This window comes from Conger conger, chromosome 10 (assembly GCF_963514075.1).
Source record: "Conger conger chromosome 10, fConCon1.1, whole genome shotgun sequence".
Lineage (NCBI taxonomy): Eukaryota > Metazoa > Chordata > Actinopteri > Anguilliformes > Congridae > Conger > Conger conger.
Genome location: NC_083769.1, coordinates 22,449,234 through 22,472,587, shown reverse-complemented (window position 1 = coordinate 22,472,587; position 23,354 = coordinate 22,449,234). Strand labels below are relative to the sequence as shown.

The 23,354-nt window shown below is 54.3% G+C and overlaps 1 protein-coding gene across 1 annotated transcript in view; it reads left to right on the top strand.

The window, feature by feature from the left end:
- Positions 1-21,061, top strand: part of kmt2d (lysine (K)-specific methyltransferase 2D) — a 43,837-nt gene extending 22,776 nt beyond the window's left edge. The window contains exons 30-55 of the mRNA XM_061256657.1: positions 234-307; positions 555-605; positions 992-2,536; positions 2,622-2,786; positions 2,936-3,045; positions 3,479-5,499; positions 5,696-5,819; positions 6,280-6,367; positions 6,958-7,024; positions 7,286-7,518; positions 7,683-10,376; positions 10,743-10,889; positions 11,213-11,377; positions 12,109-12,259; positions 12,423-12,504; positions 12,941-13,116; positions 13,643-13,785; positions 13,933-14,071; positions 14,331-14,464; positions 14,868-16,119; positions 16,302-16,438; positions 18,411-18,541; positions 18,769-19,054; positions 19,274-19,347; positions 19,438-19,546; positions 20,159-21,061. Coding sequence (XP_061112641.1) covers positions 234-307; positions 555-605; positions 992-2,536; positions 2,622-2,786; positions 2,936-3,045; positions 3,479-5,499; positions 5,696-5,819; positions 6,280-6,367; positions 6,958-7,024; positions 7,286-7,518; positions 7,683-10,376; positions 10,743-10,889; positions 11,213-11,377; positions 12,109-12,259; positions 12,423-12,504; positions 12,941-13,116; positions 13,643-13,785; positions 13,933-14,071; positions 14,331-14,464; positions 14,868-16,119; positions 16,302-16,438; positions 18,411-18,541; positions 18,769-19,054; positions 19,274-19,347; positions 19,438-19,546; positions 20,159-20,251 — 10,391 coding nt within the window. The 3' untranslated portion in view covers positions 20,252-21,061. The remainder of the gene's footprint in view (positions 1-233; positions 308-554; positions 606-991; positions 2,537-2,621; positions 2,787-2,935; positions 3,046-3,478; positions 5,500-5,695; positions 5,820-6,279; positions 6,368-6,957; positions 7,025-7,285; positions 7,519-7,682; positions 10,377-10,742; positions 10,890-11,212; positions 11,378-12,108; positions 12,260-12,422; positions 12,505-12,940; positions 13,117-13,642; positions 13,786-13,932; positions 14,072-14,330; positions 14,465-14,867; positions 16,120-16,301; positions 16,439-18,410; positions 18,542-18,768; positions 19,055-19,273; positions 19,348-19,437; positions 19,547-20,158) is intronic.
- Positions 21,062-23,354: the final 2,293 nt, after the last annotated feature.

Below are 23,354 nucleotides of genomic sequence, written 5' to 3'. Positions count from 1 at the left end.
CGTCTAACCTGGGTCGGTGTGCACCTAACCTGGGTCGGTGTGCATCTAACCCGGGTCGGTGTGCGTCTAACCCGTGTCGGTGTGCGTTTAACCCGTGTCGGTGTGCGTTTAACCCAGGTCGGTGTGCGTTTAACCCGGGTCAGTGTGCGTCTAACCTGGGTTGGTGTGCGTTTAACCCAGGTTGGTGTGCGTTTAACCTAGGGCTTTGTTGTTGTTGTTGTATTCCTCCTCAGGCTGGTCCAGCCGCTGCAAGCAGATCATGAAGATCTGGAGGAAGGTCTCTGCAGCTGACAAGGTTCCCTTTCTGGTGAGAACTCTCCTCATACCTCCACTTACTGGTGTATGTAATATTACACAAGGTTAATTTAGTACCTATGTCACTGGTGTATGTGATATTACACAAGGTTAATTTAGTACCTATGTCATTGGTGTATGTGATATTACACAAGGTTAATTTAGTACCTGTTACATGTGTACACAATATTATATAGGGTTAACTTAGTACCTCTGTTACAGATAAGATTTTAAAATATTTTTTTCTTGTTTTTTATTAGCAAAAGGCCAAAGACAACAGAGCTGCTCAGCGTATCACCAAGGCACAGAAGGTAAAGCAGGCAGAATATTTGTGTGTGTTTGTATGCGTGCATCTGTGTGTGTGCGCGTTTTCAAAACCTGGGTCGATTATGTAACTGTTTTGGATTGAAATACTTTCTGCATTTCTAAGCTTGTCTGGTGTATTGAAACCTGTGAATTACTCTCAGAAAGTGCAAACCCCACATTCTGGTCCTCTTGGTTGACTCAGTTGCGTCACACAAGATCAGTCAAGCACAGAAACGTATTTGAATCCAAAAGAAGTAGGTAATTGGCCCAGGTTTGGTGTTTTCTGTGTGTAGGTATCTGAGTGTTGGAGGGTGGGTGTGTGAATGTCGTCCTGTATGCACAGTGGCGTGTAACCCGGATCGCTGATGACCGCTCTGTTTTCCCCCTGCAGCAGGCGGAGAGCCAGATGTGTCGTCCCATTAAGACGGAAGGCTCACCCCGTGTGAAGGGGGAACGTCCCAGCCTGCACCTCCAGATCCCTCCTCCTTCCTGCGCCTCCCTCTCCACCCCGTCCCAGCCCAGCTCGGCGGAGAGCCCCTTCCCGCTGCCCCCCGACTCCGCCTCCTCCGGCGGCACCGCCTTCTTCCCCGACGGGCCCCTGAAGACCCCGGGCTCAGCCGACGCACGGCAAGACCCCTTCACCAGGCTGCTCCCGCAGTCTCCCCACCCCTCCATTCCCTATTCCCAGCCCTCCTCCAGCCCCCTGCAGGCGGCCAGCTCAGGCTACCCCCCGGCCAGCCTGGGCTCCATGGACATGCAGCCGGGCACCCCTGGGACGCTGCGCAGGGCCCAGCAGATGGGGCCCTTCGTTAGGCCCCAGCAGCACCCCCTGGAGCCCCCGGGTCCTCCCGAGGGTTTTGGGGTCCGTGGAGGGGGGCCGGCCGAGTTTCCTCTGTTCCCCTCGCCCCACGCCTCTCATTACGGCGACCCCGCTCGCATCCAGCAGCCGATGGGGCGGCAGGAGCATGGCTCCATCCCCTCCCCCTCCACGGCCTCGTCCTCCCCAGGGGGTCCGGGGCAGCATTTTGCGGGGGTCCCCTCTCCCCGCTCCTCGGCTGGCCGGCAGGACCTAGGCTCGGGGTCCCCCGCGGGCATGCTGGATCCGCGGGACGGGTTGTTCAAGGCACCCATGACACCTCGTGCCCACCAGGGCGACTCTGGGAACGGGACAGGCTTCCACCCACCCTGCGCCTCCCCAAACCACCCCTCAGAGGGCTACAGACAATCCCCCTCCGCCCCCTTCTCGGACCCATACGCCCAGCCCCCTCTCACCCCCCGGCCCCAGTCCCGCGATGGCTGTTCCCCCGTCTCCCAACGGCCCCCCCTGCAGGACCCATACTCACGCGTCCCGTCTAGTCCTCAGTCCCAGGGCAGCTCCCACTCCCCTCTCACACCCAGTGGCCTCTCCAACGACGGCTTCTCTGTGCAGTCACCAGCCCGTTTCCAGTCCCCAGACCCCTACTCCCGCCCGCCGTCCCGCCCCCATTCCCGGGACCCCTTCGCCACCCTGCACAAGCCTCCCCGCCCGTCCTCTGCCGTCCCCGATGGCAGCCCCACCTTCAGGGGCCCCGCCCACCTGGGCCAGCAGCCGCCTGTCTCCAGCCCCTCTCAGGCCTTGGGAGACCCCCTCTCGGGGAAGCCACAGGGCCCCCCTGTGTTCAGCCGCAGCCCCAGCACGGGTGGTGGAATGTTCCCCCAGTCCCCGCTTCCCCAAACCCAGACTCAGCCTGCCCCTCAGGCTCCCCCCCTGCCCATGAACATCGACGGCTTCCCCACCCGCACACCGCTACCCCAAGGCCCCCCCGACCCCCTAAGGCCTCAGGAGGTGCCTCAGGCTCCCATTGTGCCCAGCGCGCAAGAGCTCCTGGAACTCCCAGCAGCTCAGGACCCTGCACTGATGGGCCTCAGCCAGTCGGAGACGGAGAAGCAGAGACAAGTGCGTTTACCCTTAGGTTTTGCGCATGTTAGATAAGCAAAAGTTTCAGACCCAAGGGTGTTCCTGATGTCTTGCTCTTTTGTAGAGACAGAGATTGAGGGAGCTGCTTCTCCGGCAACAAATGCAGAGGAACTCGCTTCGGCAGGAGAAAGAAGCTGCTGCCAACACTGCTGCCATCAACTGGCCTGGGGGAGACATGGCATCTTACCAACAAGATAAAAGCCAGCGTGCCCCCCCTCCATATCCACAGGTACAGTGTGTGGACAGAGGTTTTGGTGATCTTCTTGATCAGTTGCACCCTTAAAATAACCTGAATCAGAATCCATATTCTATTGAAAAATGGGGTGGGTTTGTAATTGGGGAGCCCTGTTCTCAGTACTGCTCCCTCCCTCTGTTCAGGACCGGGCTGCTGCTGCTGGGGCCATGGCTGCCATGGGCATGCAGGACGACAAGATGAACCGTCCCCCCCCACCAGGGACTCCTGCCATGATGGACCCCAATGTGCTCAGGTACGTCTGTTTAAAGAACATTGGGATGATTGACTATATTAGGCCATTCAGCCCGACTATGCTGGTGCTTTTTCCTGCAGACTAGGGAGCATCTACCACTGTGCCATGCCCGGAGTACCCACGTCTGGCTTCTATTTCTTCTGCTCATCTCCCTCGAGATTATATTTTAGCATTGAAAGAAAGTCCATGTCCATGATTGTATCCAGGGACGCACAAAAATTTGCCAAATACAAAATGCACCCTGAATACATGTATTCAAATTAACCAGTGCTCAATATTGGTACAAACAATGAAATAAATGAAAAAATATGTAATGAATTGAATGGAAGGAAAGGCAGCAGGTATGTTGGGAGGTTGATTTCCTTCTTCAACATGGAGTGTGTTTGTTCTCAGTGTTTATATTTTGTGTTTGTTTTCTCTTTTTTGTGAAAAGGCAAACTGCCCCCAATACCCCCCCAGGGATGTACCCCCGTCCCCCGTTCCCGGCGCAGTGGGCAGGCCAGGCTGCCGGACTTCGCCGTTTCCCCCAGCCCGCTGGAATGGACCCGGGGGCTCCCAGGCACCTGGTCGGCCCCCCCATCACCAATCCCCTCAACATGCAGGGGATGGCTGGGATGCCCAACCCCCACACAGTGGGGCCAGGGGACGGCCCGCCTCAGGCCTGCACCCCCGCACCCCCTCCCCAGTTCATTGAGCTCCGCCACAACAGCACCCAGAGGATGCCACTGGGGCCCCAGTTTCTGCCCCGTGGCCCCCACCCCCCTCGGCCACGCCTGTATATGACACAGCAGGAAATGGGCACTACATTTTCCCAGCAACCACTGCACCCTCCACCGGCCCCGCCACTCCCTCCCACCCTGGCTTCTCAGGGAGACCACCGGGACCCCAGAATGAGGGTGCCAACGGGGTCCCTAGGACTATTGCCACAACAGCCCCAGCCAGGCGTTGCCCCTTCACCCCAAAACCAGCTGCTCCTACAGCCATCAACTCCTGAAGCCAATGCTCCCAGTGCTCTCCCCCAGCCCAGCTCCCAGCACCCGCTCCCGCAGACCACCACGCAGCCCCACGCCATGGACCCCCTGGCTGCCCGACCTTGCCGCATCGACCTGCCCGAGCCAGACCTAGAGGACCCCTTTGTCCCCAAAGGGCTGGGCGGGACCGGTGGGGAAGCGGGCGAGGAGGATGAGGATGACCTGGCCACCCTGGACCTGGACCCCGACAAGGGGGACGACGACCTGGGGAACCTGGACAGCCTGGAGACCACCGACAAGCACTTAGTTGACCTGCTTGAGTGTGACGAGTTTGACTTGCTGGCCTACGCTGACCCCGAGCTGGATCAAGGGGAGCCCAAGGATGCCTTCCCTGACCAGTTGCGGCTGGTTGAGGCTGAAAGTGAGGCACCTGGCCCCACCCCTTCTACCTTTGGCGCTGTCGGCCTCGCTCCTGACATCAAGGTGGAGGACAAATCCAAGCTGGACCCCCTCCTCACACCCTCAGTTGCCGCCCCCCACCCCAATGCTGGTCCGCCCGCCCCCCAGCAGGGTGCTCCCTCTGAGCAGCCTGCTCTGAAGCTTGAAGCCGGAGGCCTTGCTCAAAACCCGGCCTCCCACTTGGAGGGGGCAGCAGAGAGCAGGCCGCAGCAGGTTGTGGTGAAAGACGAGATGGGCGAGGCAGTCTCCATGCTGCTGGGTGGAGGGGTTGCAGGTGGAGCCAAGCCTGCCAGCAGCCTCCCTGCCCGACCAGCCAGCCCCTCCGCCTCTCTGAGCTCGGTCCGTTTAGGGGGGCTCTCCTACTCTGCCCCCGGGCAGGCTGACCCCCTGTCTTTTCCCCTGGCCACCTCACACTCCGACCTGGATGAGGACCCCTTGGGGCTACCAGATGGCGGAGGCCAGCACTCCCCTGCAGTGGATCTAGACAAGGTGGAGAGCTCCCTGGAGGCCAGCGAGCTTCCGCTGCTGATCCAGGATCTTTTGGAGCATGAGAAGAAGGAGCTACAGAAACAACAGGAGCAGCAACAGCAGCAGCAACAGCAGCAGCAACAGCAGCAGCAGCAGCAACAGCAACAGCAACAGCAACAGCAACAGCAACAGCAACAGCTAACCTCTCTCCACCAGGGGGCAATAAACACACACCTCCACCGCCTCCCTGCCCAGCCCCAGCCCCAAACTCAGGGTGCCCATCCCATGCTGCTCCCCCAGCACCACCGCCCGCCTCCACAGGGCATCATGGGACAGCCTGGGATGATGCCCAGGCCACCGCCCATGATGACCCCTCAGCAGCAACAGCAGCAAAGGCTTATGGGAGCAGGCATGACCCCTCCCACTATGATGGACATGGCTCAGCAGCAGGGGATGATGCGGGCAGGGCAGCCTGGCGTGAACCCTCAACAGCAACAGCAGCAGCAGCAAGCAGTGAAACAACAGCCGCTGCCAAACAACTTCTGCCCAGATAAAGGTAAACGAGATTTGTCTTGTCCATTAGTTCTTCTAAATAGGATTGGCGGCCTCTTCTTTTCCCAAAGATCCTCAACATTCCTCAAGTCTCCTTGATTTATTTGTTGTGCATTTTCCCCTGTAAAAGTGAAAGTAAAAACTGCAGCTAATTAAATGGTGTCCAAAAAAAAAACTTATGGTGTATTTCTTGTATACAGAATTGGACAAGCTTGCAGCAGATGACATCATGGACCCCATCGCCAAGGCTAAAATGGTGGCTCTAAAGGGCATCAAACGGGTGATGGCGCAGGGCCCCATCGGCGTGGCCCCCAGCATCAACAGGTGCGCATTGTTTCTTCGGTCTGGTCAGGCTGTCTGAGGACCACACGGTCCTCATGAGTAAGAAGGCATTCCACCCAACCAGACCACTCCTTTTACCTGCAGTATAGGAGCGTCCAGCACTGCGTGAAACTCAACATGCACATCTGGTCTCTGTTTCAGTCTCAACAGTACATGGCATAATAAGTCTTATGACCGTCTACGGTGATTCAAATAACATATTTAAGATAAATCCAGGTATCTGGAGACTTCTTTGTATTCCAGAAAGAATCAATTTGCTGTCTGAACACCCCCCCCCCCCCCACACACACACTCACACACAACACAAACCATCATAATTATCAATTGAACCTTTTTTTCCGCAATCCTATGGAATCTTATTATTTTAGAGAACACAGTAGGGGTGAGAATCGAAGCGGTTTTAGATATTTTTGCTCATCTGATTTCCTCTTGACTCACACAGGCAGCAGGTATCCCTCCTGGCTCAGAGGCTGACCCCAGGCCCAGGGGCCAGTGACCCTCAGGCCAGGGTCCTCACAGCTCCTGCTAAGGTATGCGTCATTTGGGATGAACTTTCTTTAGCATTTGGCACCAGAGGTGTCTTTAGCACTCTTAGCGGTGTTTGCTTTGTTAGCATCACTAGTGCGATTAGTGTCTTTAGATTCATAAATCCAATTACCATCTTCATTACTTTTGGCCATTTAGCACCTTTAACGTCATTGGCACTATTAGCAGACACAAGCCTGAAATATAAGTCCCCCGTTCAACTGTAGAAATTCTGCATTAATTTCACATAACGTCCAAAAAAGCCTTGGTGTGTATGTGATCATAGCCAAGCTGCGGATTATTCTGCCGAGCAGACCTCGCTTCTGGCAGCTAGCCAGCCGTTGTTCCCTCAGCTATTCCCTATGCTTTAATCAGCATGATTCTGAACGAGGGAATTATGGGATCTGATAGATGGGCAAGAGGCTGCTTCTGTGCCAATGGTCTGATCCCTTTCGCCATGAGGGATCCACTTGCTAGTTGTTTAAGTAGGCCATGTTGTGTCATATGCATATGTAATCCTGTAAGTGACTGGGCAGGCAGCGGACCCATGTCACATGATGAGCTTCACAGCGCGGTTTCTTGGCTTCATTCTCAGGAGGGGGAGAACAGTGACCCGACACAGCCGAGACCCAACCCGCCCCAGTTTGTGCAAGGTGTTGCCAGTAAGTTTCATCCCTGCAATCATTTTATGTTGTCTGACACCAGCATGGACTTTGGTCCCGAATGTTGGTCAACGGCCAACTCATTAGTCAAGAGTAAATTGGCATTCTTTATAATATTAATATTCTTTTAACATATATATTATTCTAATATAATATATTCTCTTCCTTCGTCCTCCCTCACCCCCGTGTCCCTCCCGGCTGTTCCTTCGTCCTCCCTCTCCTCCCTCACCCCCGTGTCCCTCCTGGTTCCTCTCGGTCTAGATGAAGCGGAGCAGCAGCAATATGAAGAGTGGCTCCTGCACACACAGCAGCTGCTGCAGATGCAGCTGAAGTTCCTGGAGGAGCAGATCGGCGTGCACCGCAAGTCCCGCAAGGCGCTGTGCGCCAAGCAGCGCACTGCCAAGAAGGCGGGCCGCGAGTTTGCCGAGGTCGACGTGGAGAAGCTCAAACTGGTCACCGAGCAGCAGAGCAAGATCCAGAAACAGCTGGACCAGGTGTGTCCCGTTTCTCCCATGACCACGTGCGGACTGTGGCGGGTGAAGTGGGAACTTTGAAGGGGTGTTGAATTATGATAAACATTAAAGGGTAATATTGAGGATGGGTTGTGTGAAAGTCCTGTGGTTAATGTTGAAGGGGATGTTTACTGTGTTCATCTAAGGTACGCAAGCAGCAGAAGGAGCACACCAATCTGATGACGGAGTATCGCAGCAAGCAGCAGCAGCACCAGCAGGGCACTGGGGTCCTGGCCCCCGGCCCCTCGGCCCAGGGGCCCCGTCTGATGTCCAAGCTCCCCGGGCAGGTGATGATGGGCCCGCAGGGAGCCCCCATGATGGGACAGCAGTGCTTGCCTCCAGGGGGGATGCCGGTCAGGATGCCGCAGGGCCAGCCTTTCATAGGCCAGCCTGGGCACCCTGGGGCGGTGGGAGGCGTGGCCCCGGGGCCCTCTGGTGGGTACTTACCCCAGGGGCCAGATGCCAGACTCCTGCAGGAGCGACAGATGCAGCTACAGCACAGGCTCCAGATGGTCCAGAAGATGCAGCAGCAAGGCATGATGGGTAACCAGCAGCCCATGCCGCACCAGGCACAGCAGCCCGGTATGATGGCCCAGCAGCCTGGCGCCATGGTCGGGCAGCCACCGCAAGGCATGATGGGTAACCCACTTTTAGCCCAGCAACAGCAGCAGGTGGCCATGCAGCAGGGCATGATGGGAAGCCAGGGCGTGGCCCAGCCTCAGCAAAGCCTCATGGGAGGGCAGCCGATGGCCCAGGGCATGATGGGAAGCCAGCAAGGGATGATTGGTAACCAACAGATGTTGCAGCAGCAGCGCCAGCAGGCCCTGATGGGGGCCCAGCAACAGGCCCTCAAGGGCCCGCAAGCCCAGCTCACGCCCCAGCAGCAGAACATCCTGGCCCAGCGCATGTTGCTCTCCCAGCAACAGCAGCAGCAGCAGCAAAACACCGCCAAGAGCCTGGCCCAGCTTCAGCAGCAGCAGCTTCAGCAGCAAGCCGGCTTCCTGCCCGGCCAGCAGCAGGGAGACCCTCCTCATGCGGCCCCTTCCGAAAACCAGCTTGCGGGGGCCTCCCGGGACGGGGCGCAGATTCCAGGTGTCCCCGAGGGATTGCAGCAGCAAGCCGGGGTGTCTGGCTTCCCGCAGGACGTCCCAAACCCAGTACCCAAAGACGGCGGGACGCTCAGCTCGACAACCCCGCCACAACATCCGCGGCCCACTGGCGACCAACCGGGGGCAGCAATGCCGCAGGGGCAAGCTTTCATGAATCAGCAGCCGCAGCAGCAGCAGCGATCAGAGCTTCAGCCGCAGGTCACGGTCAAGCAGGAAGGACAGCAGGTGTGCTACGTAGCACAGCAACAGCAACAGCAACAACAACAACGGCAACAACTGCAGCAGCATCAGCAGCACCCGGGAGCAATGGCAGGCCAACAGCACGACAGCATGACGCAGCTGCAAAGCATGATGGGACTGGCAGGCCCTGCTCCACCGGGTGCGATGGTCCAACCGAACCAGCAGCAGCAACGGGCCCTCTTGGTCCAGCAGCAGAAGCAGGGCATGCTGGGACAGATGGGTGGAGTGATGAGGGCGCAGCAGCCGGGCGCAATGGTCCAGAGGCCCGGTGTTCCCCCTGGGCCCTTCCGTGGCCCGGTCAACCTGCCGGCCATCATCGCCCAGAACCCCCAGCTCCGCCACCTGCCGCCCAACCAGCAGATCCAGCACATCCAGGCCATGCTAGTCCAGAGGCAGATTCAGCAGGGGCAGATGCTCAGGATGTCCGCAGGACAGGGGCAGGTTCAGCCCCAGGGGCCCCGGATGCAGGGCCTGGAGGGGCAGCAGCTTCACCACGTGGCCGTGGGCCCCCAGCAGCAGCAGGGCGTGATGGGCCAGCCCTCGGGCGCATCCCCTCTGTCACAGCAAGGCATGATGATCCAGGCCCCGGGTCCGCAGCATCAGATGGGCCAGCAGGGGGCCTCCCCCCAGGCACTGCAGCAGCAGATGGGTCGGGCCCAGCCGGGTTTGGCGTTGGGACAGGTGCGCATATCACCCCAGGGCCGCATGATCAGGTCCATGTCACCCCGTCAGCCTTTCGGACAGAACTCCCCCAGCGATCCCGCCTTTGCCCAGCAGGCTTTGCAGCAGCGGCACTCTTTGGTGTACCCCGGCGGCATCCGCCAGCCCTCCCCGACTCAGACCCTGCAGCAGCCGCCCACGCCCACGGGTTCCAGCCCCTTCCAGGGCTCCCACACCCCTGTGGGCTCACCCGCTGGCCTGTTGCCCCTGACGGTCCAGAAAAAGGAGCACAGCGCCAGCCCCTGCCTGAGGGCTGATCCAGGGACGCCTACTCATCCCACCGCCACGTCGTCCCTGTCGAAAACAGACCCTCTCTGCCCAAGCAGGAGCCCGGGAGGTGGTGGGGCCACAGGGCAGCCAGGCCTCAAGGCCGAAGCCCAGGAGAGAGAGAGAGGCGGCCTCGGCCAGGCCAACGGGCCCTCGCAGCCCCCGGCGCTCAGCGAGGGCGGGGGGACGGGGCCCCGGGCCGAGGGGCTGTGCAGCGTCACCCTGCAGAACATCAAGCAGGAGCCACGGGAGGAGCAGTGCGGCGCTGGGGAAGGGGATGAGGTGCGCCACGGCCCAGTCAAGCACGAGAACGCCCCCGGGAGCCCCCACGGGCCCCGTGCAGAGACAGGCCAGCAGCTGCTGCAGAAGCTCCTCCGCACAAAGAACCTGCAGCTGGCCGGCCAGAGGCCCTCGGACGGTGTCCACAGCGAGATCAACGGGCACATCAACAGCAAGCTGGCCCTGCTGGAGCAGAAATTGCAGGGCACCCCGCGCAACATGGAGGTGAGAACCACAAGTACTCTCAGCCACCTGTAGGGGGCGGCACCTAGCTTCGGCATTCACTCCCCAGTGAAACAGAGAAGTTCCCTCTAAGATGCATCAAGCCCAAAATTATACAGTAGATCAGCTGAGTAATGATGTAGATGTGCAGTGAATTCTGTGTTTTTTTTTGCCGGGTGGTTATGTGGGAAATGTCACCTTTGGGGAAGGTTTCTGGTTTCAGGGTCAAAGTGACAGTTATTTATTATAGGCTTTTTTTAAATGTATTTTTATTACATTGATGTGGTCACTCATACACCCACTCACAAGGTGACTGATGCCCTCTTACAGCAGGTTTTAACCCCTTTTTTTTGGCTGCTTCTCTCATAGGACTTGCAGTCCATCACCAAGAAGCCTCCGGTGGTGAAGCCCAAGCGCACCCCCAAGGTGGGCGGCGGGGTGGCCAACTCCCGAAAGAAGAACAAGAAGGACGAGACTGGGAAGAGCACGGAGGCCCTGATGAAGCAGCTGAAACAGGTGAGCAGAGAGCGAGCCGCGTGGAGCACAACCACCGCCTCCAGAAATGAACATCTGTACTTCTCATTACAGGGTGTAATTCTGCATGTTATATATGAAAGGGGCAAATCAAAATTATGTTTCTGTTTTGAAAATATATTTGAAAATATATATGCGGTCCCAAGAACGTCTCCAACGATGTTGCTTTGAACAATAGATGAATGATCCTGTAATGTTCTTCACATGTTTACATGACATGTTTCAGTCTCCCCGAGTATGTGTTAATCTCGACTCTTGGCACTAGCCTTGGTAACGCTGGAATTTGGGGGCCATTTCCCTTACAGGAGCTCTCCCTCCTCCCGCTCATGGAGCCGTCCATCACTGCCAGCCTGGACCTCTTCACGCCTTTCGGCAGCAGCTCGGCCGATGTCAAGGCCCAGCTGAAAGGCTCCTTCGGGAACGCCATGCTTGACAACATCCCCGACTACTACTCCCAGCTGCTCACCAAGGTAACCAACGCCGGGTTTCTCTTCTAGAGAAGTTAGGATACATTTTTTTGTTTGTTTTGTTTTGTTTTTTTAGATTGAAGGGGAACATTTTTACCGTAATTCCCTCAAATTCACCCAGAATCCAGCTGCAGGACTAACTACAGTAAACAATAGTTATTCCTAATGTCAAAAGCTAGCACAAGTCTACATCAACTGGTCCTATCTACCAACTTGCATGAACAAATGGCTGTACCCCAAGGTCCTATCAAATTCGGTACGAATGAACAGACAAACTGGCCAACATATCTAAAGCTAGCATTGAGTAAGTGTAAATAAGTTTATGTGCGTCAGGGTGACAGTATAACCCAGGTCACATACACGTAATCAATGAATCCGTTTACACATAATAAATGAATGTGCAGAGCACTTGACAGAAAAGTCAAGTTAGTTTTCTTATACAGAAAGCCTAAATGCACAAAAACAAAAAGCATTGATAACCGAGACTTCACCCATGGGTGATGACCCAGACTTGAACCACAACAAAACAATGCTCCTGTCTCTTTGAGCCAATTGACTTTTGGTGTCTGACATTTGTGTTGTTTATTGATCATAATATTTACGCAGCTGTTGGTAGCTTTGCAAGAAAGAGGGAAAAATAAAAAGTTGAAAACAAAACGGCATGCTTAGGTAGTGAGTGACTGAACTGAGCCTCACTGTGCTGACGCCCCATCATGCCTTGTGTGGGTCTACAGAGCAACCTCAGCAACCCGCCCACCCCACCCTCCTCTCTGCCGCCCACCCCGCCCCCCTCCGTGCAGCACAAGCTGAACGGGCTGACTGCTGTGGAGGAGCTTCCAGGAGGGCAGAAGGAGAGAGAGAGGGAGTCTGCTGAGGAGCCCATGGGTAAGGGTTTGTGTGCGTCTGTGCGTGTGTCTGTGTGTGCGTGTGCATGCATGTGTTATGTCATGCACACACATGAATATGTGTATCATCATCATCCAAATGTCTCGAGACTGTGTGACAGTTGTCGAGTTGTGACCGTGCGTGTTCTGCCTCATGCTGATAGACTCCTCGAGCGAGGAGGTGAAGAGTGTGGATCTGCTGGCAGCCCTCCCCACCCCTCCACACAACCAGAACGAGGACATCAGGTGCGTTGCCACGACGAGGCCAAGCCTTGTTCCCATCTACTGGGGGGGGGGGGGAACTCTGCCTGCTATTGGCTGAAGGAACTTGGTACATGCAGTGCTATGTACATGCCTTGCTGAGAGTGTGAATGAAGGGTGCTCACAGGGCTTGTAAATGAACAACGAACAAGGTTATTAACTTGAGAGACGCAACGGGTAAGAAATTGTTTAGGGGCAGAAGGTGAGTTGATTGTAAAGCACTCAAACAGAAGAATAAATAAGAAACAACACACGGAACACATTGGTGTGTTTATACGTGTTGCCCTGAGGCGGTGGTGTAGTGGGACGTGAGATGAGCGTGGTTAAACCCCAGCGTGGTGTTTTTATTGGGTGTGAGATGAGTGTGTGCAGTGTTTTGTGGTGTTTCATGGTGTTTCATGGTGTTTCGTGGTGTTTTTAGGATGGAGAGCGACGAGGACAGCGACGCCCCAGACAGCATCGTTCCCGCCTCCTCTCCCGAGAGTGTCCTGGGGGACGAGGCGCCCCGCTTCCCGCGCCTTGGGGCGGTGAAGCAGGAGCGCGAGGAGAGAGCCGTCTCCCCCGTCATCCCCATCATCCCCCGCTCCTCCATCCCCGGTGCGTCTGCTCCATCCCTCCCAACGCAAGACCATGAACCCCAATGTCTGAAAATGTTAAATAATGTTACTGAACTGTGTTTATAACCTGGACATCTGGCGCTCCCTGAAAGTTACTGAAAGGGAACGATAACGTATTAATATCCCACGGTAAAGGGTGTGTAATGTGTCTCCACGCTGAGTGCTCCCACTACACATCCTGTTCTCCATGGGTTTAGTTTTAGTTTTGGTTTTAAAATTGTTGTCACTGTAGTAAACCATGCCTTGTACAAAATGTGCCCAAAATATCCATTAACAACCACGTACATTTATAGCTGCCCTGACAATGGCATTTATCTCTTGCCCTGACAATGGCTTGTTTTGATGCTGCCCAAGTCTCTTTCTCAAGTGTCTCAATAGTCTAAAATTAGACTATTGAGCTCTAAAATTAGAGCACTCGTGTCTGCAAGTCTGCTTAATTTAGGGCATTGTTGAACGTCATTTTATTGTTTGCCTATTTGTTTTAACATTTATTATTTTTTTGCCAGTTTTTCCAGAGAGGAAGCCTTTTGAAGGGCTGAGCTCATTCCCCGAGCATGCTGGGAAAATGGTGTCCAGGTCCAGCCCCTGGGACAAAGCCAAGAGCAGCGAGGTGTCCGTCACCTTCACCTTATCGGCTGCTGCAGCAAAGGTACTGACTCTCCCAATGCAGAGCAGTTACCCCTGACTGCTTCCCTTTGCTGTTCCCCAATAACTCCTCCCCTTACTGTGACCCGTCCTCTCCCTTACTGTGACCCCTCCTGGCTGTGCCCTGCTGACCGTCTCTCTCTCTGAGCAGAATCTGAACACCGTGATGGTGGCGGTGGCCCAGCTGCTGCAGGTTCGAATGCCCGGGTCCTATGAGCTGGCGTTCCCTCAGAGTCCCGGCAGAGCAGGGGGCGGGGACCCTGCGAAAGCCTCTGACACGCCCGTCCCAGGTAACCCCCCTGTCATTGCTCTTACTCCGGTTAATAAATACCAAATAATTTGTCATTTAGCTGACACGTTTATCCAAGGCAACATACAGTTGATTGGGCTAAGTAGGAGACGATCCCCGGGTGCAGTGCAGGGTTAAGGACTGATCCCCGGGAGCAGTGCAGGGTTAAGGACTGATCCCCGGGAGCAGTGCAGGGTTAAGGACTGATCCCCGGGAGCAGTGCAGGGTTAAGGACTGATTTCCTCCCTCCTTCACGTTAGGCTCTTTGGGTGCAAAGGCGGGCCCGGCGGAAGGCTCGGACCAGGACTCCGCTGATTGGCTGAAGAAGTTTGACGTGTCGCTGCCGGGCTGCACCCTGAAGAAGCAGGTGGACATCCTGTCTCTCATCAAACAGGTGGGCAGCACCTGCACACCAGGAACACCTGAGCTATCCCTGACTTGTTTTTTTATTTTTATTTGGCAGATGTGTTTATATAGGCAGATTTGCAGAGCATTTGAAATCCCTACCGTACAAATGGTCCCAGTGCAGTGAACTTCTGTGGCACACAGTTACTGAAAGAAGCAACCAATACTGAGTGTTTCAATACAAATTCCAGAGTTTTTGAATGTCACACGACTTCCAAAAAAAGCCTTTATTTCTTTGCATAATGTGCCCAGTGTGGGCTGCAGCACAGTGTGTTATTTTGCATCCATGTTCCTCATGTGCAGCATTGGGCTGAAGGACCGTGTGGCAAACATGAATGTTTTAATGTCCAGGATGCAGTGATATAAAAATACTTTTGAATGTTTTGTGTCAGGAGTGTCCAGAGCCTGAGGACAGGGCAGTGCAGCACTGCTACATCACCAACGTGTCAGACCTGGACGTGCGGCAGCTTCCCATCTACCCCCTGGAGGCATCCCCTCCCCAATCTCCCTCCCCGCCCCCTCCGCCTCCTCCACCACCACCACCTCCGCCCGCTCTGCCTCAAACTCAGCCATCCTCCCCCACCCCCGCCCCCTCCAGCCCTGCCGCCATGCAAATCAAAACCGAACCGGAGCCAGACTCGTCCGACCTCCCTGCCCCTCCTCCTGCCCCGTCCTCCTCCCCCCCTCCTCCCCCCGGGGCCGGCTCTGCCTCCCCGGCCCCGGAGGCCCCGCCCAAACCCTGCAAGCAGCGCAGCCGGCCCCCGTCGGAGGCGGAGGAGGAGGTGCGGCCCAAGCCCAAGAAGTGGAAGGGTCTGCGCTGGAAGCGTCTGCCGCTGGTGCTGACCCTGCGGCGCGGCGGCTCGCGGCGGGAGAGCGGGCGCGAGGTGTCGGAGCTGATGGAGCGCCTGCGCATCGCCCTGCGGCCCGACCGGCTCCCGCGGGACCGCCGCAAGTGCTGCTTCTGCCACGAGGAGGGCGACGGCCCCACGGACGGCCCCGCCCGCCTGCTCAACATCGACGTGGACCTGTGGGTGCACCTCAACTGCGCGCTGTGGTCCACGGAGGTGTACGAGACGCAGGGCGGCGCGCTCATCAACGTGGAGGTGGCCCTGCGGCGGGGCCTGCGCACCCGCTGCGCCTGCTGCCAGCGCACGGGCGCCACCAGCAGCTGCAACCGCCTGCGCTGCCCCAACGCGTACCACTTCGCCTGCGCGGCGCGCGCCCGCTGCATGTTCTTCAAGGACAAGACCATGCTGTGCACGCAGCACCGGCTCAAGGGCCCCAGCGAGGAGGAGCTCAGCAGCTTCGCCGTCTTCCGCCGCGTCTACATCGAGCGCGACGAGGTGAAGCAGATCGCCAGCATCCTGCAGCGCGGCGACCGCGTGCACATGTTCCGCGTGGGCGGCCTCATCTTCCACGCCGTGGGCCAGCTGCTGCCCTCGCAGATGGCCGCCTTCCACTCGCCCACCGCCATCTTCCCCGTGGGCTACGAGGCCACGCGCATCTACTGGAGCGCCCGCGTGCCCAACCGCCGCTGCCGCTACCGCTGCCGCATCGGCGAGGCCGACGGCCGGCCGCTGTTCGAGGTGCGCGTGCTGGAGCCGGGCCAGGAGGACCTGCACTACCGCGAGCCCACGCCCGACGGTACGCTGCCCACTCTGCTCCTGTCTCCGCAACCGCTGCCTGCACTCTCTCTCTCTCGACGTTGAATATTCTTTGCTTTCAATTTCTCTCTTTCATTCTCTTCCCCTCTCCTGCCCTGTCTTTGTTTTTCCGTTCTCGTTTGTTGTGTCGTGGCTGACGCTACCCTCTCCCACCCCGCGCAGGGATCTGGAGCCGGGTGGTGGAGCAGGTGGCCAAGCTGCGTGAGGAGGCGGCCATGTTGAAGCTGTTCACCGATCACGTGAAGGGGGAGGAGATGTACGGGCTCACGCTCCATGCCGTCCTGCGCATCACCGAGTCTGTACGTCCCCCACGACCCTGAACCCCACGTCCCTGTGCCCCACATCCCTGTGCCCCACATCCCCCACGTCCCCCACGACCCTGAACCCCACGTCCCTGTGCCCCACGTCCCTGTGCCCCACGTCCCCCACATCTCTGTGCCCCACGTCCCTGTGCCCCACGACCCTGTGCCCCACGTCCCCCACATCCCTGTGCCCCACGTCCCCGAGCCCCACGTCCCCCACGACCCTGTGCCCCACGTCCCTGAGCCCCACGACCCTGTGCCCCACGTCCCCCACGTCCCTGTGCCCCACGTCCCTGAGCCCCACGTCCCCCACGACCCTGTGCCCCACGTCCCTGAGCCCCACGTCCCCCACGCCCCACGTCCCCCACAACCCTGTGCCCCACGACCCCCACGTCCCTGTGCCCCACGTCCCTGTGCCCCATGACCCCCACAACCCTGTGCCCCACATCCCTGTGCCCCAGGTCCCTGTGCCCCACGTCCCTGTGCCCCACGTCCCTGTGCCCCAAGTCCCTGTGCCCCACATCCCTGTGCCCCAAGTCTCTGTGCCCCACATCCCTGTGCCCCAAGTCCCTGTGTCCCACGTCCCCCACGTCCCTGTGCCCCACGTCCCTGTGCCCCACGTCCCTGTGCCCCAAGTCCCTGTGCCCCAAGTCCCCCACATCCCTGTGCCCCACGTCCCTGTGCCCCACGTCCCCCACGTCCCTGTGCCCCAAGTCCCTGTGCCCCAAGTCCCCCACATCCCTGTGCCCCACGTCCCTGTGCCCCACGTCCCCCAAGTCCCTGTGCCCCACATCCCTGTGCCCCACGTCCCCCAAGTCCCTGTGCCCCACATCCCTGTGCCCCAAGTCCCCCACGTCCCTGTGCCCCACGACCCCCACAACCCTGTGCCCCACGTCCCTGTGCCCCAAGTCCCTGTGCCCCAAGTCTCTGTGCCCCACATCCCTGTGCCCCAAGTCCCTGTGTCCCACGTCCCCCACATCCCTGTGCCCCACATCCCTGTGCCCCACGTCCCCCAAGTCCCTGTGCCCCACGTCCCTGTGCCCCAAGTCCCCCACGACCCCCACGTCCCTGAACCAATAGATATCTCTTCTAAACATTTTCACTTTCACTTTAATTTATTTAGCAGGACCCACTCGATGACTGACTGATGAGTTTGATTTCAAGGAGTTTGAAACGTTTCCTACGCGTCTTTTCCGCACCGGGTAACTTGTGTTTATCCGCACCAGGTGTCTCCAGCTGCCGATAATCCTGTTGTGATGTGCTCCGAGAAAGTGCCCTACCCTTTTCTTTTCACTGCCGTTCAGTCACATAAAAACAGGCAGACTTTTGCTGTTAGGTTCCATTGTAACCGAAGAAGACGGAGGAGAGATTGGTTGTTGCTGTTTCAGCCCACCAGCAGCTTAAAGTGGCTTCAGAATGTATTCCACCCCTTCACTTTTTGCACACTTTGTGTTGTAGATTTAATTTTAAATGGATATTCATTTTAAATTGTCATTTTGGCCCACCAATGTACACTCAATAACTTCACTAAAAAATAAAAATAAATAACAAACCAAACATTCTGGTGAAAGTAGTTTGCCATTAATGACCTTGTTTGACCAAGAATGTCAACCAAGTGATTGACAGGAACAGAGTGTGGTTGCTTAGCAACAGTGGAAAATACATTTTTTGTTTATTTTTACTGTTCAGGCTTCATAACATCATCGCCGATGCTGCTGGCTGTACGAGAGCATGCTGCTTGTCGCCGTTGTGATTGCATTACTGAACATTAGTGTCAGCAAGATTTAAGAGTGCCTAAATTTGTCACTTGCTGTGATGTCATTTTGTTCAATGGCTCAGCCCAAACGGGGCGATGTAAATGGCAATTTAGACATAAATTGAGAATTTCTCCGACCAAATCTCCTGTCCTTGATGGTCATTTTAAACATTAGCGGTATGATTTAACAGTGGTGTCTGTGCTCTCCGTCAGCTGCCCGGAGTGGAGAACTGCCAGAACTACGTCTTCCGCTACGGCCGGCACCCGCTGATGGAGCTTCCGCTCATGATCAACCCCTCTGGCAGCGCCCGCTCCGAGCCCAAGATCCTCACACACTGCAAGAGGTGCGGAGAACACGCTCAGTCTGGAGAAAAGCCCTTCGTATAAAAGTGCATATTCTGTATAATATTGACTCAACCACCTTCCTTCTCTCTCTCTCTCTCCCTCTCTCTCCCTCTCCCTCTCCCTCTCCCTCTCCCTCTCCCTCTCTCTCTCTCTCTCTCTCTCTCTCTCTCTCCCTCTCCCTCTCCCTCTCTCTCTCTCTCTCTCTCTCTCTCTCTCTCTCTCACAGGCCTCACACGTTGAACAGCACCAGCATGTCCAAGGCCTACCAGAGCACCTTCACTGGGGAGATCAACACTCCCTACAGCAAGCAGTTTGTCCACTCCAAGTCGTCGCAGTACCGCCGGCTGAAGACGGAGTGGAAGACCAACGTGTACCTGGCCCGCTCGCGCATCCAGGGCCTGGGCCTGTACGCCGCCAAGGACCTGGAGAAGCACACCATGGTCATCGAGTACATCGGCACCATCATCCGCAACGAGGTGGCCAACCGCCGCGAGAAGGGCTACGAGGAGCAGGTCGGTTTCCCCCTCGGAGAAAAGTTAAAAGATATCTTCAAAAAAAGCCATTCTGTTTCAGTCTGTAGTTGAACAAGGAACCTTCTAGATGCAAAACAGGTTCACCAAGTCTTATGCCGAGCACTCCTGCAATTGACCAGTAATAGATGTGATGGGGAAAATGCTTTGAACATAACTGTTAATATTCTGTTTAATCTGCTTTCCCTTGTCGGGTTTCAGAACCGCGGGATCTACATGTTCAGGATCAACAACGAGCATGTGATCGACGCCACTCTGACGGGAGGCCCGGCACGGTAAGTCCTCTGCCGCCCCCACACCGCCTGCATTGGGTCTGTCTCTCTCCCGGTGACCTCTCCCATTTTGTCCCTTTTATCTCCCTGCAGCTACGTAAACCACTCATGCGCCCCCAACTGTGTGGCGGAGGTGGTGACTTTCGACAAGGAGGACAAGATCATCATCATCTCCAGCCGCAGGATCCCCAAGGGAGAGGAGGTGAGGGTTAGGAGTGGAGAGGAGGTGAGGGTTAGCAGAGGAGGTGAGGGTTAGGAGAGGAGGTGAGGGTTAGACAAGGAGAGGAGGTGAGGGTTAGCAGAGGGTTAGGAGTGGAAGTGAGGGTTAGCAGAAGAGGTGAGGGTTAGGAGAGGAGGTGAGGGTTAGCAGAGGAGGTGAGGGTTGGGAGAGGAGGTGAAGGTTAGACAAGGAGAGGAGGTGAGGGTTAGCAGAGGGTTAGGAGTGGAAGTGAGGGTTAGCAGAAGAGGTGAGGGTTAGGAGAGGAGGTGAGGGTTAGGAGAGGAGGTGAGGGTTGGGAGAGGAGGTGAGGGTTAGACAAGGAGAGGAGGTGAGGGTTAGACAAGGAGAGGAGGTGAGGGTTAGGAGTGGAGGTGAGGGTTAGGAGAGGAGGTGAGGGTTGGGAGAGGAGGTGAGGGTTAGGAGTGGAAGTGAGGGTATAATTCCATGTACTTTATTGCACAGCTCATTTGCACTGGTTTTAATTATGTTATGTATACATGTTCCAGCTCACTGCATAATGACGAAAAGTATCAATGATACGTTTTCGGTACCGTGACTTTAGTAATGAGTAGTATTTTTCTTTATTCATTTCAGCTGACATACGACTATCAGTTTGATTTTGAGGATGATCAGCACAAGATCCCCTGCCACTGTGGAGCCTGGAACTGCCGCAAGTGGATGAACTGAGAGAGATGGATCCCGAGCGAACCCCTCTCCCCTGGGTCCAGAGAAACCAGTGACTCCCAAGCTGCAGCCCAACAAATCTTACCACCCTATTCCCGTAGGCTGTTTCAGGGCAGGGAGGAGGGGCTGGCTTCTATAATTAACAGTCAAAAGACGAGACCTCTCATACCTGGAACCAAAGTTTTTGGAGGAGGGCGATCTCAAGGTCGTTAAGCAAATCAAGGTTGTTAAGCAAACAAATTTTTATTTTATTTTTATTTTTACAAATTGTGGGACAATCTCTTGATTTTGGGACTACTGAGAATTATTGTTTTGGTTATTTTTTAAAAGAGTCCTCTGCCAAAATTTTATCCTCTCTTCCTTTGTCCTGCTGACTTGACTAAAAACAAAAGGATGAATTTTTGGCCAGAATCTCCTCCAGATGACATGGGACTGACGTGGTCCTGCGGAGCAGGGTACACTGTAGATCACTGAAGAAAAGCCATGATGTACCTGAATTCACTCGCACATTTTAACTATGGACCTATTATTTACTACACCCCCCTTAAATTAAACAATCTCTCCCAAGAATCGAGGAATAGAGATCGACAATGGATTTCGGCGAGACAATCCTGAAGTGGCACCTCATGGAAGCGCATGGACGGTGGCAGAAGACCCGAGACACTGTAAGATTGTCTGAAGTGAAGCTGACGTTGACCCCGGGCCTCGTGAGGGTGGTGGGGGTTTTAAACTGAAATGCTGAAGGTGGGTTAGTTGGATTCAGTCTACCTCATTTGAGTCTATGGGATTGTGTAGAACTGCTACTGTGGACATGGGTTGGGGGTGGGGGTGGGGGGGTGACTGGGGGGTGTTTTTGTTTTTGTGGCAAATGCTTTTTCTCGGACAAGCAGGGAAACTTGGCAGCCGGTTTGCTGTTCTATCTAGATTAAAAGTGATGATTTAAAGATTCTAAAAATAATAATAATCTCAATATATATTATTGCTATTATGTATACAGATTAAATATGACTAGTTTGAACTGATTATGCATTTTTAAGAGTCTGTCAGAAACTCAACTATACATGCCACCAGGTCTGTTCAACTGAGAATTGTGGGAAATGTTTTCTTATGACAATATCCTTGTTTTTTTTATTTTGATTATTTCCTCCTGTCTGTATATATGACATTAGATGTTAATATTTTACACGATAAACGCACAACAGAATCAAGACTCTCTAACTAGTTCTGGGCTATGGAGGTGGGGTTGGCTTAGAAAGAAGCAACGGTTACCATAACTTGGGGGGAAAAAAAAGCCAAGGATGATCATTGGTAAGATCTAGACTCTTTCGAATTTTGATTTGTTTAATAGTTTTCGGGTTCGTCAACAGAGCAAAAATTCCATTTGCCCTCAGCTGGGAAAAGTGCTGAGGGCAGAATCGATTCCTCAGTTCTTTTATGCATTCAAAGGAATGACTTGAGGATGCAAGACTACTGTTGTGTTTTTATACTTTTTAAGTCCCCCAGCACCCCTTGTTTGCATTGACTCCTTTTTTCTTCTAGCAACTCCAGGAACACGCTCCACTGAAGGTCCGTGTTCCCCTCGGAGTCGTGTAAAAAACGTTTCCTGTGTGCGGACTGCGGAGTCATCGCATACTTACTGTAGTGTCTTTCTCTGCCTGACCACAGCCAATGTGGTTTATTTCCCCCCCCCTTGTGGTGGAAAGGTTGGAGGTGCTATCTTTTAAAGGCTTGATGCAATGGCAGAGAAAGATTTTTTAATGAATAAAAAAGGGCATTTGTTTACTTTAAAATTTATTAGGAAAAAGTTGCTGAAAAAGGGAGCTGTAGTCTCCTAAATTCCAATACTACTTCCTTCCCTCCTACCTTGACCTACAAGTATGACCTCACTTGTTTTGAAAAAAAGTCCAAGAAAGATGCAAAAGTGTAAAAACTGTATATAAACAACAGAGGGTGTAAAACACTTGTTCTAAACCCCTTTTTAAACAATTATAGTGAAATAAAGATAAACAACCACTGGATATCATTTTATTAGACAAAAATAAATTATATATAAATATATATATAAAACCACAAACTTAAGTAATGTATATGAACCAGAGTTTTTTGTTGTTGCATTTACCTTTTTTCTATGAGCAAATTTTGCAATAAGCTTGTAAAGATGGCACAGCGCTTGATAAGACGGCTAAGATACTCAGATGTGCCGATGACTGGGGCGAGGTGCTCAATGAGACATGTCCATTCTTGAGAGGGGTTTCCCATGGTGGTCTTCTTGATTATTAAAAATAGGTTTTTAAAAATGTTTAAAAAAATGAATCACGTTTTTGAAAAAAAAGAAAGTGTGGCGTGATGGTGTGGGACGTCGGTGTACTTAGCTGCGTAATATTATTCATACGTTCATATTTATGCTACTGCTCCTCGATGATCAGCCCTGCCTGGTCACAGTTGGATTAGTACACTCAATGGGAAAATCTTGAAGCTCTTTAACCCTTCCCCCCCCCCTTGCATTTTTACTCTTTTTAGAATTGTTTTATGATATTTGTTTCTTACAGAAGTGCGTATGTGTTGGAATAGTCTGTGTGAAATGATTTAGGACAGTTCATTGTGTGTTATGATTTGATTTCCTGCTTATGAGAGAGAATTGTCCTCCTTATGTTTGTGAAGTACTAGCCAGAAAAGGGTAGACTGTCACAGTAAGTTATCAAGTCGTGGTTTCATTTTCCTTTCTTGTTTCTTATAACAAACTATAACAAAACATAGTGAAACTCACTGGATTTTTGCCGGACTAAACCGTTTTTCTTTAGTTTGAATCTCCTAATTTAAGTTCTCAGCATATCTTTTAATTTAAGAAAAAAGGATTGCTAAAAGGTTTTTTTTAAAAGCATTACTGTATATCTACTTTTTAAAAAGGCGTTGCATCTGTACAGCAGAGCTGCTTTTGGGAAGATGAATAAATGACTCATTTTTATTGTATGTGGCATGTTTTGTATGGATATAATTTTGAATTGTATATATTTTTTTCAACAATGCCAGAGGTTGTATCTTTCTCTTTCGATACCCCCCTTTCTTGCCCTTTCCCTTCTCCATTTATGTCTGCTTTATTTCTTGT